Raw genomic sequence first — 21583 nt, 5'->3', positions numbered from 1 at the left:
GTTTCAGACCAAACACTCTATGTAAGTGATTGCTGTGTGAAGATATAACTATTTAAGACTTATATTAACACAAAAATATCGCTTACTTCTGCTTTAAGCAGCAGCTTGGACCACCAGGCCACCATATGTGGCTTTTTTTGTTCAATTCCTGCAGGGATCATTGATATTTTGGGTAAAATGCGGGAAATTTGGACTCCACCTTAGCATGCACTCATAAAACTCTGACAGTCCTGATACTCCACTTCCGGTGGACAAAGGCCTACCTGACACTCCTGCCAAACTGTTACTAATTGACTTGCTCACACAGAATGCTCAACTCTCAGCATAGCAGAGGTCGAATACTGACTGTGTGTGCTGTGTCTAAGCTTTCTGTACATTTTCATTTTGGATTTGCGCACATTTTTTTTCTGCAGTCACGTCCCTGTTGTCCATTTATCTGCTTCTTCTTTGGATTTGCACGTGTATGCATGTACTTTTACAATTCTTTAACTTTTGTAACAGCTTTTTTGGCAACATTGGCAACAGCAGCTATTGTGTGTGTGTGCGCATGCCAGCAATAGTATACTGGAGATGCTGTTTTCAGTGGCTGCAATAATAGATATGGAGCATGCAAACAACAGTTCGAGGACATGCAGTGACATCTTTCATAGCTTACAGCAGATTCATTTTAAGTTATCTACTGCGTTGGAAACCAAGATTTTCAAAGTTTTAAAGTTTCTCTCAAGACAGTCACTCATTCTAGACAATATCAAAGATTTATGTTCTTTGTATTTGGTAATAATTGGGTCCTTCAGTGTTTTCTGTGCTTTCCCAAACAATGTTTGTGAGACTTCACCAGTAGTTCTACCCTGCAGCGAGTTTGTAGAGGGGAGTTGCCTGTTTACCAAAGGGCCTTACTTCCTTGATGAACCCGCTTTTCCTTGTCCTGCCCTCTTCAGTCATTTTTCAAGCGTTCCCTTTGGTCTCAGCATCAACATGAAGGGGTATTCTGTTCAGCATTTGTTGGTGTTGAGTATCAACAGGAGCATATTGAGATATAGTTCCACATTATCTATTATATATCCAGTCATTTCATTGCATGCTGGTCAGTTGAGACAAAGTTTAGTGCTGAAACCAGCGCCTCTACCCATGTTATGATGGATTTCTCCTTGAGTTAGTGTTGAATGTTGATGCAAAGTAGTGCGACTCTGTGTAACCACTGGATTTCAGATAAAATACTGCAAATCAGTGATGCTTTAAAAGCGTATAAATGGGTGTTTATTTTCAGAGTCAGTGTTTTATTTCAGCATTATTTGAGATATATATACCGGTATTTAAAAATACATGTCCTGGCATTCAAAACCTGTATCAGTCAAAGTCTTGCCATAAAAAGCATGTAAGGGTTTCCGGTTTAGCGGCGGCTAAGATGGCAGCTTAAGAGAGAGGCTCCCCGACTACTAAGATTTAAGTGCCCATTAACTCGACGAACTCGATTTAAAACTGACGGAAAAGCATGGTTAAGGGCAAGACTCCATTGCGAGACAGGCAAAGGAAAACCAGATTTGGGAAACTTGCACAGAACACCGAAACACACGGAAAACAGAGTCCGGAGTCGTCTCAAGCTAGCTCGGCTAACGATAGCGGAGAGGAAGACGAAGCTAACATGGAGGCTAACATGAAAACCATTCTCGCTGAGATAAAAGATTTCCGACAAGACAATAAGCAACAACTCCAGGAAATCAAAGAGGAGATCGGCAAAACCAAAAAGAGACTTGACGAAGTAGAAGACCGTGTTTCAAACACGGAGGAGAGAATGCAGTCACTAGAAGAAGTGACGGAGGAGCTAATAAAGCTACAAGCACACCTGGAAGAAAGACAGGACGACCAGGAGGGAAGATCCAGACGAAATAATATCAGAGTCTATTCCGTCCCGGAGGAGTCAGAGAACGAGTCCTCGTCAATGATAGAGTTTGTCGGAAAACTGCTAAAACATGGCTTGTCTCTGACTGAAGACGTGGATCTTCATATTGAACGTGCACACCGGGCACTTGGACCCGTGCCAAGAGAAGGAGCACCTCCGAGATCCATAATTATTAAGTTTCTGAGTTACAAGACAAAAGAGAAAATCCTCACGAACAGCGTGGCAGAAAAGGGGCTTTATGTGGAGAAATAAACAAATTAATCTGGACAATGACTATGCACCGAGTGTGTTGAAGAAAAGGCAACAGTACATGGAAGCTAAGAGGGTGCTGAAGGAAAAAGGGATCCGCTTTCAGACGCCCTTCCCGGCCAGACTTCGAGTTTTCTACGCGGAAGGGACGCGCACCTACAACACGGCCGAGGAAGCAACGAAGGAGATGGCGGAGAAGGGGCTGCCGGTCACAGTGCTGAAACCACCCGAGACGCTGCTGGAGCGAATCCGGAGGCTGTCATGGTCGGTGAGCGGCAGACGGGAACGTACACAGACACACACACGCCGAGGACAGACGGTCAAAGACAAGCTCCAGAGATTCAACTGGGATACGGCCGAGTAGAAAATGATCACGCAAGTATTGTTTAAAAGGAGTTTGATTAGACTTGGACGTTTTTGATTTAAGCTCGGACATTGTTCGGCTATCTCTGAGAAGCAGAAACTCACTCCTCACTTCTGTGTTGTCTAATGAACGAGTGTAAAAGACTCTGAATGATGATGCTAAGAAAACACCCCCACTGCCAGAAAGAATGTTTAAAAGCAGTAACTTAAAGAGATATAATTTTTTTTTTCTTTTTTCATGTAACCATGTAACACACGTAACCTAATTATTACATCAAAGTGAAATATATAGGTGGGAGAGCGTAAAGGTTATTAATAATATTATTTTTATTTTGTGTTTATTTTTCTGGGGCATATTCTCTGTGCAAAGCTTCCCTTTTTTTTTTTTTTTTTTTTTTACTTCATTCAGTTTTCAAAGAGCCTAATCTAGGGTGATTGATATGTCGGGGGCACACCTGTGGATGAGATCTTGGCTGAATCCATTACAAATGAGGGCCCTCTTGCAGAAGAGAGGCTTTCCCTCTCCAGGGCCGCACTTAAACACCTCACACAGGGTTTTTCTTTTAACCCCACCTTTGGAAACCCTAACAAATGTTCTCAGTTTATAAGAGTTCAAAACCTCATTGGTCGTTGTTCTGTTCATGTGTTTGCTGCAGTTCAAAGCAGAAATAGAGATGTCACACAAACTCCATCTAAAAACTGGAAAACAAATCTTAATATTGGTACCGGCAAGTAATATGTTGAAAGTGGTCTCCTTCAATGTAAATGGATTACTTAATCCTATTAAGAGAGGCAAGATACTGTCAAAACTGAGAAGGGAGGGTGCTCAGGTAGCATTCCTTCAGGAAACGCATTTATCTGAAACTGAACATGCAAAACTGAGACGAGGAGGCTTCAAACATGTATTTTATTCATCCTATAAATCAGGACATAGAAGAGGGTCTGCCATTCTTATTTCAAATCAAGTCCAATATGAACACATTTCAGAGAATAAAGACAAGGAAGGCCGATATGTAATGATAACGGGAAGGATCGAAGGGCTGATGGTAACTTTGTTTAGCATATATACCTTTTATAAAAAAATATTTGACATGATGTCTGCGGAAGCTCAGGGTGTGCTTATATGTGGAGGAGATATGAATATTAGATTATCCAAAATGGAATCTTCCACCTCCAATTTAGGATATAACAAATCCATGATTAATAAAATAAACTCAGTAATGAAAGAAATTGGCATAGTAGACGTTTGGAGAGAGTTTAATCCAACAGCCCGTGACTACACTTACTTCTCTGCACCTCAATCTACTTATTCAAGGATCGACTATTTCTTTGCATTTAAGAGAGAACGATTGAGAATTCAGTCATGTGATATTGGAACAATTGATGTGTCTGATCATGCACCAATATTAATGACAGTTGATATTGGTAATAACCTAAAATCTACACTATGGAAATTGAACTCAAGTATATTGAATAACCCCCAGGTAAAAGAAGAGTTAGAAAAGGCAATAGATACCTATTTTAAAGAAAAACAACAATGGAGAAGTGTCTCCTCCTATGGTGTGGGATGCATTTAAGGCAGTCCTGAGGGGGAAAGTAATTTCTATTTCCTCATCACTAAAAAAACGTAGACAGGAGAGGCTTAATTCTCTATACACCAAACTCAAAGAATTACAAAAAAAGAACATCAAGCTAAACTAGGGACCAAAGAAGTATCAATTAAAAATTAAACAACTGCAAAACGAGATAGATGACATAACCACAAGAAGAGATTAAAAAGAAACTGGTATTTCTTAAACAGGGGTACTATGAGGAGGTAGCAAGGCAATGAAATTGTTATCATATAAACTGAGGAAACAACAAGCAGACGCCACTATTAATAAGATAAGATGCCCCCAGACTAAGAAAAATACAGCATAGATCAGAACAAAATTCAACAAAGTTTTGAAAAATTATTATAGGGAGTTATATTCACAACCAAAATTAGATAATGAAGACGAGATGAAGAATTTTCTCGAATCCCTAAATCTTCCCACAATTACACAAGAACAAAATAAGGTCTTGATTGCGGAATCACTGAAATAGAAGTCAAGGCAGCAATATCAAGACTCAAACCACATAAGAGCCCAGGTTCGGACGCTTCACAGCCGAATGGTTATAAGTCTTTCAAGGAACAGTTGATTCCAAAACTGTGCCAGATATGTAACGGAGCACTCAAAAAGGGAGAGATCCCCCCCTCATGAAAACAAGCTATAATCTCGGTAATACCCAAAGGAAGGCAAAGATTCATTAGATTGTAAACAATATCGACCCATCTCAGTGTTAAATCTAGATTATAAAATTTATATGTCAATATTAAGCTAGAAAATTGAAAAACTTTTGCCATCTCTCATTCATTTTGACCAGACTGGATTTATCCATGAGAGACAGACCCAAGACAGTTTGAGGAGGACGCTACATATTATGTGGCATATCCAGCAAAACAAGACACAAGCTATGTTAATAGGATTGGATGCAGAGAAGGCGTTTGATTCAGTAAGATGGACTTTTCTGTATAAGGTGTTAGATAAATTTGGTTTTCACTCTACTCTGATAGAAGCCTTCAAAGCTGTATATAATAATCCAACAGCAAGAACAAAAATAAATGGCAGTCTCTCAAATTCTTTTGTTTTGGAGCGTTCCTGTAGACAGGGTTGCCCCTGTTCGCCACTTCTTTTTGCCCTTTTTATAGAACCTCTCAGTCAATATATTAGGCAAAACGAGCAAATTAAAGGTATAAATATAGCAGGACAGGAACATAAAAATATCCTTATTTGCGGATGACGTGTTAATATTTTTATCCCAACCATCAACATCCCTAACAACTTTAATGTCATCTCTGGATGTGTTTGGTAAATTATCAGGCTCTATAAGATAAATATTAAGAAAACTCAAGTTATGACTCTTAATTTTAATCTGCCAGATGATTTGGTAACTAAATACAGCCGAGTTGTAATAAAAAATCAATGAAGTATCTGGGAATTAATCTTACCCAAGATATTACAAAATTATTTGAAGCCAATTATATTCCTCTTAACCTTAAAATTAAGTCAGATATCTCCAGATGGAATCACTTAACCTTTTCTTCAGTCTAACTTCAAGGATTGAATCAGTCAAAATGGTGATTTTTACCCGCCTGTTATATCTCTTTCTATCACTACCAATTGAAATAAGTGATCGACAGTTCATTGAATGGCAGAAATTAATTTCTCGATATATCTGGATGGGTAAAAAACCAAGGGTAAAATTTAAAGTAATGCAATTATCAAAAGACAAGGGGAGGAATGGCGCTGCCAAATTTTAAAAGATTACTACTGTGCGGCTCAGATAAGAAACCTGGGGTATCTCTGTGACTCGCAGTTTAGAGCCAGGTGGAAGGAAATAGAAGAGGGAGGCTCTGTGGATCCACCCTTACAGGCAGCAATGGCAGACAAAAAATGTGTAGACAGTCTTGCAAATAAGGATAACCCCTGGATAAAAGTAACACTACGAACCTGGCACAAGGTTGTTAGGAAATACAATTTAAAGGGTGCAGAAAACATATTACGTTGGTGTGCTTATGACACGGATTTTATTCCAAATAGGACAGACAATAGATTTTAAAATGTGGTCAGAAAGGGGCCTTACGGCTTATTGCTGCTTTATACACAATGGGGTCTGTTGAAAAGTTTTTTGACGATCTCAAAAGGGAATATGATTTAGAGAGGCAGGCAGGATTTTTACAGATACCTCCAAGTAAGGAATCGATTAAAATACAATTTTGACAGAGGACCAAGAAGTGACATCCTGAAGGTTTTTGTTTCAATTTATAAGTCTGGGTGTGGAAAGAAATTAATATCTAGATTATACAAAGGTTTCCAAGACGCCTCAAATTCCAACAGCCTGCATATTAAATTGGTCATATCTGGGGATGAATGGGAAAACATTTGTACATTACAATGGAAAACCACATCTTCACATAACTGGCGAGAGTTTGGATGGAAAAACATAGTGAGATTTTTTATAACACCTGCTCAGAAGAGACACCAGGGTAGTGGAACAAATTGTTGGAGGAGGTGTGGTTCAGATGTGGCCAACCATTATCATTTATTTTGGGATTGTCCGAAACTTTCATCTTTTTGGCATGACATTCTTGATTGTCTGGAGTATATGTTTCAAATGACTATACAATTTGATGTCAGCTCAATGTACTTTGGTACCACGGCATTACATATCCAATCAATAGCGGACAAATATTTAATGAAGATATTATTGATTGGAGCAAAGAAAGCTATAACAAGGAAATGGCTACAACCCAACGCACCGACACTGGAAGAGTGGCAAGGGACTGTTCACCAAATCTACACCATGGAGAGACTGACATTTGCTCTAAAATTGCATTCAGAGAAATTTAAGAGTTGGTGGTCCAAGTGGATCAGATATATAAGACCACGGAGACCTGAACTGCTTTAAGTAGCCTATCTCTATTACATGGCTTGAAGTACCAGTCTAATTAATCTTGATGGAAAATGAGTAAATGTGACTTCTTTTGTTCAAATGTTCTTATTTAAAAAACATTGTAAAATGAAAGGGGGAATAATAGCTTGGTTAATATGTTAACACTATTGTCCAAATACATGTTTTTGTTTTGCTCTGTATGAGTGTAATGGCGCTGAAATGACTTTGTATGTTTCTCCCTGATAAAAATAAAATTAAAAAAAAAAAAAAAAAAAAGCATGTAAAGCTGTGTTCCCTGGTGGTCTGTGGAAAGAGAGAATTGTGTGACATTAGAGGGAAAAAGAGAAGAGAGAGGGAGGGAGGACGGAAGGGAGGGAGGGAGGGAGAGAGAGAGAAGACGGAACATGTTTTCTGGTCATAACCCTTTCCCAAGGATTTCCCACAGTCTAGCTTAGGGTAGTGTGTGTGTGTGTGTGTGTGTGTGTGTGTGTGTGTGTGTGTGTGTGTGTGTGTGTGTGTGTGTGTGTGTGTGTGTGTGTGTGTGTGTGTGTGTGTGTGTGTGTGTGTGTGCGTGTGTGTGTGTGTGTGTGTGTGTGTGCACATGTGTGTGTGTGCACGTGTGTGTGTGTGTGTGCACATGTGTGTGTGTTTGATGAGGGGCATCGTGAATCCATGGCATACAGCAGAATGAATCACCTCATGCAACAACTGTATGACTCAAACGAGACTATGCAGTTCAAGCACATTGGTGCTCACCTTAAAGGGATAGTTCACCCAAAATTCAAATTTCACTCATTATCTACTCACCCTCATGTCGACTAAGAGCTGTGAGAATTTTCAGAGTCCTCCGTCCCTTCTCTGAGTTACGGGGGAGTCCGCGCAGCAGTATTTGTCCATATAATGGTTGTCAATGGATAACAACTTTCTTCTTCCAAAAAGACACACCAAAAAACATCCAAAGACCTCCATACTGCTCGTCTGTAATGTCCCTCTTGTATTGAAGCCCCGACATGAAAGATTGTTCCAAAATAAATTAAATAAGTCTATATTTTAAGCTTGTTTGTAGCGGAAGCTCCCAGTGTCTCGGTTGACTGCTCTTCCTGTGTCTTTGCACTGACCGGCGGAACAATTTCTCATGTCGGGGCTTCAATACAAGAGGGACATTACAGACGAGCAGTATGGAGGTATTTGGATGTTTTTTGGTGTGTTTTTTGGGACGAAGAAAGTTGGTATCCATTGACAACCATTATATGGACAAATACTGCTGCGCGGACCCCCCCGTAACTCATAGAAGGGACGGAGGACTCTGAAAATTCTCTCAGCCCTTAGTCGACATGAGGGTGAGTATATAATGAGTGAAATTTGAATTTTGGGTGAACTATCCCTTTAAAATATATCATGTGGAGAATATGATATATAGCTAAACTCTCGTTCGTTACTATTGATCTCATTCAAATTACGTGCTGGTTTTCTACCCGGAAGTAGAATGCTGCATATGCATACTTTAATACCATACACAGTTAACCTGCCAGTGTGTGTAGAGTTAATATGTGGCCAAGAGTGTGAACATGCATAAAACAAAATGACATGCCAGCCGTCATTAGTGTCCTCTTTGCATCAGGGCCAAGGTTGGCCATTTCTTGCTCAAGGACTGTCCTCTGTCCTCTGCTGTTGAACGACACATTCCCCGAGAGAAACTCTGAGCTTCTGTGAAGTGAAACACTAAAATGCCTTGTTAACAGCTGTGAGTATGCATGCATGCGTGTGTGTGTGTCTGTGTTTATTCAAGTGACGCAGTGACACTTGGAGTGCGTCACTGCCCCTGTCAACCCACTACACTACATTTTGCATACGCACACACATATATACACACACACACACACACTTGGAGTTACAGAAAGAAGAGTTGGTGGATGTTATAAAAGAAACGTGTGTTCTTACAGCATTTTGCTGTAATTAGGAGTGGGTTATGGGCAACTAACATTTGGATGTGATTGTGATTTTATTGATAAAAAAAATTCCAATTTGGGCCGCCGTGTGGGGCAGTGGGTTGAGCAGGCGCCCCATATTCAGAGGCTATAGTCCTCGCTGCAGTCGGCCCCGGTTCAAATCCTGCATCGGTCTGGCCCTTTTTCTGCCTCCTGATTTCCTGTCTCTCTGAACCATTCTAAAGGCAAATCAAGGCAAAAAATGCCCCAAAAATATCCTTAAAAAAAAAGATAATAATAAAATTCCAATTTTGTTTATCTGTTTGTTATTGATTCATGGTTTCAACTCGAGATCTACTGTTACCTGAGCACAAAAGAAACCAAAATATGTATGAAAAAAAAGTTTGATTGTTGTTCATGTTTTGCACTTTTGTACACCTAGAAGTGGATCCTGTAAGAACCTGGTCTCAACACCCTAACTAACCTCTGCTGGGATGGGACGAGGGTCCTGTTGTAGGCCTGAACTCAAAAATCCAGCTCATAGAGTAGTCTGGTCATAGATGCTCCATTAATTCCCTGGAGTGTGATTAAAAGATAAAGGAACAAGGGGAGGAAGGAGAGGGAGAGAGCATGGAACTCCCTGGACTAAAGCGATGGCACAAAAGAGGGAAGGGGGAAGGGATGGATGGATGGGAGGGAGGAATGGGAGGGTATTTGAAGGAGGATCGTGTGAAAGCCTCATCCCACGGTTCGATCAGCGTGTCCAAATATGGAGGCATGTGCTATTGCATGAGGCCTGTAGTCAAGACCCACCACCGACCAGGGAGAAAACCGAAGGGCAGGGAGGAGAGGGAGGGGAGGGAGAAAGTAGGGAAGATGGCTGAAAAATGAGACACAGAGACAGCAGAGACAAAACAGACTAGGTAGATGTAAAGAGATGTAGTGAGAGGTGGCAAGAGATGTAAGGTTTGGCAAGACTAAAGAGGAGAAGTTGAAGAAGATGGTTAGAGATGGATGAGGACAGTTTGACAGTTGGAAGGCCATGTCTGCGAAAAGGGAAAACAAGTTGAAGTCTATTTTTAGGGCTGAAGTTGTTTATTTTCGGACTGTTCTAAGCAGCCGGATGAAAATGAAGAATGGGAGAAGAGAGGTTAGATGAAGCTTGAAGAGAAAATGAGAAGTTAAGCCGCTGTCAGTCTCATCCCTCTCCTGCTCCGCTTCGGTTTGGAGCCTGACTGAAGCTGCTTTGATGCTTAATTGGTTTGAGTAAAATGTTGGCGCATCTCCTCGTCTCCCTCTTGTCTCTCATATTCACACACATGCTCACTTTTCTGTGTGTGGGACCAGAAGGCGGGGTGATGACCTTTGGGTCACTGGGGATGGTTTTGATCATGTGGTTGGAAGCCGCCGTAAGGTCAAAGATCATTTGTCAGGAAGTGCAGAGTCCAGATTGGGACAGCTCTCTGGGGATTATCTGAAATGTCAGCTTCAGTCTAAGACTTTCACCCAAACACACTCAACTAGAGGACTTGCTCAGGGGGACGCCTAGATGTCCAGTATAGTGGAGAGACTGTCCTGCAGAAGCGTGTGTATGAGTCTGGATAGAAAGGATGATTGTGTCAGTATTTGTTTGTTTGAATTCAGAGCTTTTTGTTGCACAGAATTCTACAGTCAAGTGTTTTTCTTTTCTTTTCTGAGTCCTTTAGGCAGAACAATTCAGCACAATGAATCCCAAACCCCCAAATATTATTTTTTACAATGACATGATGTAGAGAAAAGCATCAACTCCTTGTGTCTCTCAAATGTTTCATTGTTTTTGCTCAGGAAAAAATGACTTGAATGTCTATGGTAATTAATTTATTGTAATTAGGCCTGTGTGTCAGCGTTAGGAAGGTGGAGGTGCGTCAGTTAGAAAGTCATTCTCGTGTGTGTGTGTGTGTGTGTGTGTGTGTGTCCATGGTGCGCATGGTTTTCGGGTGTACATGTGGAATTTAACAGCTCAGCTAGGCTTCCTTTCCATTCATCCTCTCTGTTCATTCATCGATTCATTCATTCATGTGTTCACACTCGGTCTTTTGAAAGTGACTGTGTGTGTGTGTCTGTGTGTGTCTGTGTGTGTGTGTGCACGCACTGATGCAAATTGTGGTAGTTTTCTAATATATGAGGATATGAGAGGCAAAGGCAATCACACTGCAGGATGAGTCATACACACAGCAAATGCCAGGTCTGTGTGTGTGTGTGTGTCAGACAGATCATCCATCCAATATATCTCAAACAGAAACTCCATATTTACCGGAAAAGGTGTATTGTGCGTAAAACACTTTAGGTGGATGTATATAACTCACACACTGTAGTACAGGAGGCCTTCTGTGGAAAGCAGGAGTTAGATAAACAGCATCTTAATTCGATTTGTAGTGATTTTTATAAGATAATTATGTGTATTTTATGATGTTTAGCAGTAATGTGTGTGTGTGTAACTACAGGTGCGGACTGTCTTTTGAATGACATCAACCTTTTTTTCATGTTTAAAGACATGCTATGTTAAGTTATGTAAGAACAATGTATATAATAGAATATATACAGTATGGGCATTTTTGTGTGTGTGTTTGTATGTATGTGTGTAGTAGTACAGTAGTTGTAGCTGTCCTCAGATGAACCCTCTGTGCTCCAGCCGGATGGTCTACATCAATAAAAACCATTGAGCTACATTGAGACTTTAGAGTGCTGGTGTCAGTTTCTGTCCCAGAGTGCTGCCTTTACAGAGTCTGGAGAGGATCAATACCCAAAACGCACACACACACACACACACACACACACACACACACACACACACACACACACACACACACGCACTGGCTGCAAAGCAAAGACTCCGTTGTAAAGGATTAGCTCTGTTATGCCTTACAGCTTATATAAACACACAGAAGCTACATGTGGTATTTTATCTAGTAGGTAATTGACACAAAGGTTGTTAACACGTTTGCACTCAAGCATTCACACATTAACCTCCTGTGCACTTGACTATTGGAAAAGTACAATTTCTCACTGTTTTTTTTTTTGGTCAAGCCTTTCAACGCCTTCACAATTCAAGGCCTGTTTTAAAGTTTAGAGCGGGCTGTTGATAAAGTTAGAAAGATGAAATGGAAGTAGACAAGGAATGTGGGTTATGTGAGGCATGTTAAACTCAGTGACCTTCAAAGCACTCTCTTCCTCCCCCTCAATGTGTCTCCGCCGTTTACCACTTTGCTTTCGCTATCTCCTTTATCACTGTGTCTCTACTTCATTAGCATTTTGCCTCTCATGCTGGACACATAAGCCGTTTTCCCACTAAAATTAGCGGGTCGACGCGGGTTTTTTAAACGCGGGTCGACCCGCTAACAATCGGCATTTGGCCCCTTTCCCATTGACCAAAATGAGCCGAGTCTGACCCCCCGCTGAGGGACCAGACAGAGCATAAACCAGTCACCCCGCTCTCATCCGCGGTGCAAGAGACACACAGTCATGCCACAGCCGCCCGCCGCGGAGTGTCCGTCCGCCGAGGCAGACTCTCTGGCTGCCTGACCTGGAGCACCAGGACCGCGGAGGACAGCGAGTCTGCTGCGGCCGGATGACGGACGTCCGCGGCACAACACGTCAGTTAAACACACTGTCGCTTCTTTTCTTTTCTCTTTTTCAATCGTTTTTGGTCAGTGTTCTCTGATCTTTTGATCCCAGTCTCGGATGAGAGCAGAGCTTTGTTTTGGTGCGTGATATGAGACGCGACCGGCGCGATGACGTGGCGTCACGTAACGCTCAGTGTCATCACGTAAATTAGCGGGTTGACGCGGGTCTGGCATTCCCACTGCAAGCCGTTCTTTCCCACTGCCACCAAAAGCCGATTGTTAGCGGGTTTAAACGGGTTTTTTGGCCAGTGGGAAAGGTAAGACTGAATATCACAAAAAAAAACACTAATTACCACCTCCCTCTCCATCTTTTGCCAGATAATTTTGTGACCTTTACTGACAAAAAACAAAAAAACAAAACCGAAATTCAAGATATAAAATCATTTTAGTTTTTGCTGCCACTTCCAAAGCCAAACTCAAACTGGCAGTAAGTCAATACACATTTAATATATTTTGTCTTTGAATTACATTAAACTTTTAATAGAGATTAGAAAGTTTATTGCATCAGTTAGCCTACTGTCATTAGAAGGTGATGGATGCACTATGCTTGATAGATTTTGTACCTTTGGTGCTGTGGGAGATTTACTTTTGTGTAGAGTAAGTACGTTTTGATATCTGCTTAATAGATCTCTCTCACATCAGACATGTTGACATGTCACAGTTGGAAAGCTCATTGAGTGAATGATTACTAAATAACATTTAGCTGCTTCGGTTCCTTGTATAACACTCTGACTAACTGAGACACTTTAATTGAGCAGAGCCATTAAAACCAAGACCTAGCGCCCAAGATAAACATTACATGAAGCAAAATACATTTTTTTTATCTGTTATGTAATGAAAAAATTATAATTGACCGACTGACCTTTTAGTTTAAGGTAATTCAGAGGGTTGTTAGAGCCAATATCAGGAGAAGATGAGATAAATTGTATCTTAAGCTAATGATTGTGCCCCATGTTCCTTCATGTTTTTCCATGTTTGTTTTTTTTTGTCTTCTTTTTCCTTTGTCATCCATCCATATACAATTCAGCCAACAAACATCTGGTTTATAAATCTTTGTAAAGAGAGTCAGGAGGTTAGGGTTTTTGTGTGAATGATCGTCCTTACACTCTGTATACAAGCAGACTGTGGTTTCTGACTGTGGCCAGGTTCAGGATCTTCATGGGAAAGAAGATGAGCAGAGAAAAATATGCTTATTATTATTTATTTTTCTGTGTCTTTATTCTTTCACTTCACAAAAGCCTTCGTTTTTTTTTACCTGCCACTCCTTTCTCTCTGTACAAACTCCATACGAGCTCCCCACCCATCATTCATTTGCTCCCGCTGTTTCCCAACAAGCCGACCTTCTGTCTATGACAGGACCCTGCTCTGTGTGTGTGTGTGTCCGTGTGACGGTCAGTGAATGATTGGAGATCAAGAACAAACCCGGAAGAGGCAAACGAGCCCTCATTAGCCAACTCACAGTTGTATGCTTCACTGTTGTACAGAGGGCCCCTGTTAACATCCATTAAAATCTGCTTTGCCTAAGGGGCGGTGCGTGGCGCAGTGGTTAAAGCAGCCGCCCCATGTGGAGGCTACAGTCCTCAACGCAGGCGTCCCCGGTTTGAGTCCCGCGTCGGGTGGACCTTTCCTGCATGTCATTCCCCCTCTCTCTGCCTCCCCCTTTCCTGTCTATCTCTGACTGTCTATCAAATAAAAAAAGGCAAAAAGCCCAAAAATATACTTAAAAAAAAAAAAAAAAAAAAATCTGCTTTGCCTAAGAGCTAATGGACACTAGAGACTACAGTAGCAGTGAACCTATTCAGGACAGTGTGTGTGTGTGTGTGTGTGTGTGTGGTTTGAGGTCCCATAAATGGCCTTTGTTGCTTATTTGGCAATGGACTCAACCCCTAAGTTAGGACTGTTGGTGCCCTAAAGGCTTAGGACCTTTGCCAAGTCTGCATTGTCCCGGGGGCCCAGAACAAAACACACAGTACCTCCAGACTCCCAAGATAAGTTCATTAGTTACATTTTCATGACTAATTTTATTAAAGGGACAACGAGGAGTTTCTCCATCGGCAGAACGAAAAATTTCACGACAATAAAAAAGTCTCATATTAATGTGGATGAATCTACGTTACCCACACTTGTTAATGGGCCCACTTTCGATAAATATATTGTTTTGTCTCTATCGTTACTTTGTTATTATTAGTGGTGGCGGAAATGCTGGGCGAACCGACCAGCGTTTCCTTACTTTAGGTTTCGTGGTGAGTCATGAGAATAACGCAGCCGAATCGCTGTTTATGGTCGGAACTACGACAGTATCTGAACCTCTTTCAACCTCTGACTTTAATTCTTGATGAATGAAAACATGAGTCTGTCTTGCGCCGGTCAAAGAATTTCACGGTGCGTGGAGGCTCATAAATGTAGTGTGAAAACGCTTTGCTTTTCCAAAACTCCTCGTTGTCCCAATAATGCAAACAAAGGGAGCAGGACAAACACTGTGAGGAAACTCAGTCATGCTCTTATTCAAATTGTGAAGTCACAAGGGTTTGATGGTTTTGTTCGACTACTGAATTAACTGGTTTTCAAAGCTAGAGGTGATAGTAGTGGTAGCTCTACATCTGCTGTTCCTCATCTCCGTTAGACTATTAGCTAGTTGATTTATGTTACACCAACTCAATAAAAAGTGAAAAGAGTGATATAGTAGAAGAAATTGATTAACCTTTACAAATGAAAGGAATTTAAAGACATGAAAGACTGATGACAAGTGCGTCTGTCCAGTGAAAGTAGAGACACATGAGGGGGAAGTTCACAGAAAATGTACTGTAGTACAGAGGCCAACATATGAACACACCTACTCATAAACTGACTGACTGAAATAGACATACATACTTGGAACTCATCAGTCGCACTCACATCATCACATATATTTTCCTTTTTCAGTTTAATAAAAAATGACATCATGCATCAGAGTAAACAGAGTTCAAATGTTAAACGTTTTCGTGCCAGACAGGAGAAGCAGCATGAGCTTTTTAAAATGATCATTTCAGATAATATTGTTGTTATTGTGGGGGGGGGGGTTTACATCAAGACTCTTAATGGTTGCTCTTCAAGTCATCAGTATACTGACAAGGTTAACGTCTTTAGCTGTTTGAACGAAGCCAGCCAGGTTACTGTGTGTTTGGTCAGGCTGATTGCAGCTGGATGTGGGCCACCACTCTAATCCACTGATTGTGTATTCCCTTGTTGGCCCTACAACAGTGTGACCATGGCCTGAGCTCTGGGCTGATATGCAAACATTGTTGGTGAAACACTGAGTATTGCCTTACCACCTGCTTGCCAGCATGTGTGTGCATGAACAAAGAGTGGCTAATGATTGGCTTATAAGGGCATGTGTGCAACTACCCACTATTTTCCAATATAAACGTCAAGTCTGTTTTAGTCTGAGCAGCAAGAAACAGTGTTTATTTCATAATAATGTAAAACAAGAAACACAACCTAATTTTAGCATTTGATGCTCTAACGGTACCAACACATTTTTGACCTAACCTTATTTTTATCTAATCGACTTAAGCAATTCACTATCACAATTATAGATCTGTAATTGCCCTGAAGACTGACTCATTGTTTCAGCACTACACAGGTGTAACATGCAGCAATCTTCGCATTAGAGGATTTGTTGCCCAGTGAATGTTTGGCACAAACAAATTGCTCACTACTGTGGTGGTAAAGCCCTCCGAGCCAGCTACTGGGCTGTCGAAAGGATTGCATTCTCGCCGTAGTGTAACCATCGATACTCCTGAGTAGCATCACAGATGATATGTATATTGTATGTAGTGGTTGAAATTTAAACGAAAACAGCAAAAAGTCACGGTTATGCAGTCCTAAATGTACTTTTTCTGCTCCCCGTAGGCTTGAGGACCTACCTGATCTCAGGGAAGAGGGTGGAGCACGATGTGCAGTGCGGCTGTTCTCAGATGGGACTGCCAGGTGGGGATTTTGGGGGAGTCGGCCTGTCTTCCTGTCCTCAATCCCACACACCAGACCTCATCCCTGGAGGAGCTCAGGCTGCAGAGCCCCTGCTGCCCCACCAACCATCACATAGGATTGGGGTAAGTGAGGTTAAAGGGATAGTTCACCCAAAATTGAAATTTCACTCATTATCTACTCACCCTCATGTGGACTAAGGGCTGGGAGAAGTTTCATAGTCCTCCGTGGCTTCTCTGAGTTACAGGGCGTCTCGGCGTAGCAGTGCATGTCCATATAACGGTTGCAAATGGATACCAACTGTCTTTGTAACAAAAAGACACACCAAAAAACATCCAAATACCTCCATGCTGCTCGTACGTAATGTCCGTCTTGTATTGAAGCCCCGAAATGCGAAATGTTCCGAAAAAAATTAAATAAGTATATATTTCAAGCTTGTTTTGTAGCGGAAGCTCCTCTTCCCGGTTCGTCAAATTTGGACGAACTGGGAAGAGGACAGACCCTGGTTCGTCCAAATTTGACGAACCGGGAAGAGGAGCTTCCGCTACAAAACAAGCTTGAAAAATAGACTTATTAAATTTTTTTCTGAGCAATTTCGCATTTCAGGTAATTTCAATTTTGGGTGAACTATCCCTTTAAAAAAAACTGATGATGGTGTCCCAAAAACTAAGTACAAAGTACCAACTAACAACTAGTAAGAAACTCAAACTAACATTCATTCTGTGTGTCTTTGATATTGAGTGATTCTCCTTCACTCCTTAAGTTGTAGAAGAAAGGACAATTGTATTTTTAAAATATGGGCTGGTGTGACCTTTTTCATTACTCCCAAATGTGGCTCATGCACCAAGTGATTTTGACTGTGTCTGTTCTGTCATGGGAGAGGTAAAGATATCAGAGACTACACCCTTTGAACTAGTCTGACTAAACGGTCAGTCATATATAAAGTGATGATGTTGTAGTTAATGCTCCTTCTGTGTGATCTTTTTTTATTTGTCAACCACTCCTTTCTCTCTCTAGTCTCCCTGTGTGTCCCGTAGCGTGGCCTTGCCTGCGGGAGCAGAGCAGGGTGATGATGTGGCTGTGTTGAACGGCTGCCAGGAAGAGCACAAAACTAGCAGTGCAAAGGTACAACTGACATTTGTCATTTTATTTTTAACCTTTGTTTAACCAGGAAATCCCATCGAGATCTGAGATCTCTTTTACAATAGAAACCTGGCCAAGGTAGCAGCCATGTAAAATCAGTCCATACAAGATATAAAATAAACAAAACAAAACCCAGATACTCACACACAGCTCATACGAGAAAAACAATCACACTCTTCCACTGCATTCTTTATAATACACTTGAAGTCACTGATTTTAAGGTAAGAACTTTTTGTAAATTATTCCAAGACCATGGTGCATGGTAGGAGGAGAATGATGTTTTGCCAAGGTCCATCCTGGCCTGAGGTGCGTCCAAAAGCAACCAGTTATGCACATGTCACAGATAGTAGCTACTGGAACTGACAGAGAGAAGGGTACTGCGTTTACCAACAAAGCTTTGTAGATGTACCAGTGCTGCTGTCTGTGAATATTCAGTGATGTCCAGCCAACATCATAAAAAATGCAGTGATGAGTGATAGGGGTGGACAAAACAGTTACCGTTGCTAGCCCGACAAGCTTCTCGACACCGCCCGAGTGTCAACAGTGTTTTTATATTGAGCGTCTTGCTCAGAGGCATATGAGTGCTATATTTATGAATATTAATAATCACTAAACAATCTGACACCACTACAAAATTGCGTGGTCACAATGTAAACATAATGGTGATCAAAATATGGCTTTTATCGATTCATAAATTGCATCATGTAGCGTATCCTTATATACAGTCTATGAGCGCATCTGCAAGTCTGGTCACTTCCCTGCTGTTTTGCCAAGTGTTGCTGTTTTTGTCCTGTGCATGTATTTTCAACGAAGCCTTTCATAATCAATCAGTGGATCGATGAATTATCATATGTTATGATGTAGTCTTATTTGTCATAAACAAGAGAATACGGGACGTGGTGTTTGTGTCGCGGACCGAGACCAGAGCTTCTTCTTTCCCTTTTTTTCTCCCCACCGAGAGTAGAGTTGTGACACCATTCAATCTGTCTAAGTGCACTGTTTCCTCATACGTACAGCTCCTTCTATTTTTTTTAATTGTCGCAAATACACCGCTGCATGTCTTCCGTTCATTCATCTCCTCATAGCGCTGGTTGTTATTGGCCTTCACACACACACACAGAGAGAGAGAGAAGCGCACATGCTGCAGCAGTGCATGGTGAAAGTGAAAGTTATATTGTACGATCGCCCCCCACCCCCCAATCCGACAGCCACCACTCCTTAAAAAAAAAAAAAAATCCTAGAGGAAGCACTGTAGTAGTGAGTGATTTGGGATACAGCCCTAGTCCTGCTAGCTTACCTTGGAGCACATGTAGGCTGTATGCTTGTTTATTTCCATGACATTTAGCTGGGAGTGGGAGAAGGGTCCGGCTGCGGGGGGCTTCCACACGGTTTGACCCATTGTAGGCACCTCTCCTGTTGTGTTTTCAGCTTTGGGAAGGGTTAGAACACGACTCCCCCAGCCAAACTCTTCGGGTAACTACTGTCCGACAATAGACACAGTCGGCAAGCAAGGAAACGTCACTTCCGGTTAGGGCCGTGGGGGAAAACAAACCGTGTCCCCCATACACACTCATGCAAAAACGCGGCATTTTAAACCTTTGTCAAAGGCTTTTTCGCCGTCCTGTCTTAGTTTTAATCACATGTATATGCTGACAGAGAGCTATATTTTTAGAAACTCATCACGATCTGGGTTGATTGTTGTCCGTACATTTAAAAATATTAGGTATTTCACAGTCAGTCATATTTGTCTTCCCCCACAGCTCTGACGCTCTCTTAGTCGCCGTCGGCCGGCTCTAGACACTCGTAGACACTGCCTGAGTTATTGTGTATTATTTTGCACCGCAAATAAATTCAAAAACCACAACCTGAACTTTTATATCGGAACTTCGCTCATCTTCTCCAAACGTGTAACGCTCTGACCGGAAGTGAAGGTTGCCGACCCTGCTGACTCGGTGTAGGCTATGGCTGTGAAAACTTTATATTTTAAGATGTACGGACAGCAATCGACCCAGATCGTGATGAGTTTTCTAATATATAGCTCTTTGTCAGCATATACATGTGATTAAAACTAAGACAGGACGGCGAACAAGCGTTTGACAAAGGTTTAAAATGCCGCCTTTTTGCATGAGTGTGTATGGGGAAAACGGTTTGTTTTCCCCCACGGCCCTAACCGGAAGTGACGTTTCCTTGCTTGCCGACTGTGTCTATACACTTTGCTTGTCGGAGGTCCGAAGCTTGACGGACCTTGTTTACATAGTAACGGTTGCTATGATGTCTGATTGGACAATGACCGTTCGGGGGCGGGGTTTTGCGAAAGGTCAATTGCCTGATTACGTTCTAAATATTACTGCGCTGGCTCAAACGCTTGTTAGTAACCACGGCAACGGACACTCGGACCATAACAACTTTTTTTCAGCGCATCATGGCACTGGAGTCTGTAAACCAACACAGTCTCACCCCTTTGCGTCAAACGGTTGACGCTTGGTCAAGGCCCCTTACGTCAATATACTGACGTGGAGGGGGTACCCTCGATGTCGTTTCTCGACGAATAGGGCCACTCATAGACTTGAATGCAAATCCCTCATCGTCGGATTTTGACGAAGGGGGGCGGGACCGTTTCTCCCTCGACGTTGCTCCAGAACGCAAAGGGCCACTCATAGACTTGAATGCGAATCCCTCATCGTCGGATTTTGCAGTTCTCACTCCCAGTGCGTCAACAGCCTGACGAACGGTCACTGTCCCTCATCGTCACATGCCTGACTCATTAGGTGCCCGTTTTTCGTCAGGTTTTGACGCGCTCGGCTTTCAGTTGATTCCAATGCAGTCCCCTTCGCGGCGATATGTGACGCTCAGAGCAAGTGATCCAGCCGACCGGCTGCGGCACTGACAGACGCTGTGAGCAGAGGAAAACTTTTTTTTTTTTTTTTTTTAACTTTTCCTTAAAGCTCCAGTTGGTAAGTTGACGAAAGTGAAAGTAAACTCCGCGACTTGGTTGGAAATTTCAAGACAATACTCCGTCAGGTCCCTTTATGAACCTCTGCCAAAGAGTTTATAAACCGTCTTTGCCTCTGCCAAGCGCCCCACACACACACAGACACACACAAAGTAGCCATAAACGCACCCACAGAAGATGTACCGTATCCATAGCACGACGTGTAGGAGCGGCGATTGGCTGCTCCTCCTGCTCCCTCTACCTGACTGGTGGAGAATCGTCGGGCGCGGTGGATTTTGGCAAATACGATTACAGGCTGTAGGTGGAGCCAGAGGAGTTGGATTTTGTCCTAAATTACTCATTTAATGTCTGACCATCAGAATATAGTGACAGTTCCAGCAAATATGACTGAATAATTGTTACCAACTGAAGCTTTAAATCTTTATTGAACCTGATGCTGCTGTGTCTGACGTAGCTTTCGGCAAGGACGTCCTTTCGGTTATTTATTTATTTATTTATTTATTTATTTAGTGATCATGGTGTTTGGTGCAGAATAATCAATCAATAAATAAATAAATTACGTCCTTGTCGGAAGCTGCGTCAGACCAGGAGGGGGGGGGTTGTGGATTCTACAGGTGAAGACCACTTCCGCGTTCAAAAAGCTGCTCTGTTTAATCAATATTCTGAAGAAAGATCTGATTATTAGCCATAATGCTGTAACCATCCAAGGAAGACTGTGTAACAATATTATGTGCTTCTGCTGAGTCCAAAAGCCCTGTGTAATATCAACTTTATTTTAAGAAAACACGCTTTGTTTCCAATGTCATATCACAGAGAAGCACTACATTACCCATAATCCTCATATATATCAGCGACGTGTCTGATTGGTTGAGCTTGCTGTTACCAGCAAATGAAAAAATAAAACAAATTGAGCTTATATTATTTTCTTAAAAGGTCTTAACAT

The 21583-nt window shown here is 41.8% G+C and overlaps 1 protein-coding gene across 2 annotated transcripts in view; it reads left to right on the top strand.

The window, feature by feature from the left end:
- The window catches only part of LOC146991300 (adenylate cyclase type 9-like), a 66966-nt gene that overhangs the window by 17780 nt on the left and 27603 nt on the right, over positions 1 to 21583 (top strand). For both annotated transcript variants that reach the window (XM_085801388.1, XM_085801302.1), the window contains exons 2-3: positions 16470 to 16669; positions 17562 to 17669. In XM_085801388.1, coding sequence (XP_085657514.1) covers positions 16470 to 16669; positions 17562 to 17669 — 308 coding nt within the window. The remainder of the gene's footprint in view (positions 1 to 16469; positions 16670 to 17561; positions 17670 to 21583) is intronic.

This window comes from Trachurus japonicus, chromosome 1 (assembly GCF_045865225.1).
Source record: "Trachurus japonicus isolate A0001 chromosome 1, Traja_1.0".
Taxonomy (NCBI): Eukaryota; Metazoa; Chordata; class Actinopteri; order Carangiformes; family Carangidae; genus Trachurus; species Trachurus japonicus.
Note: the sequence above shows the minus strand (reverse complement) of the source record. Positions and strands in the feature narration are given on the sequence as shown.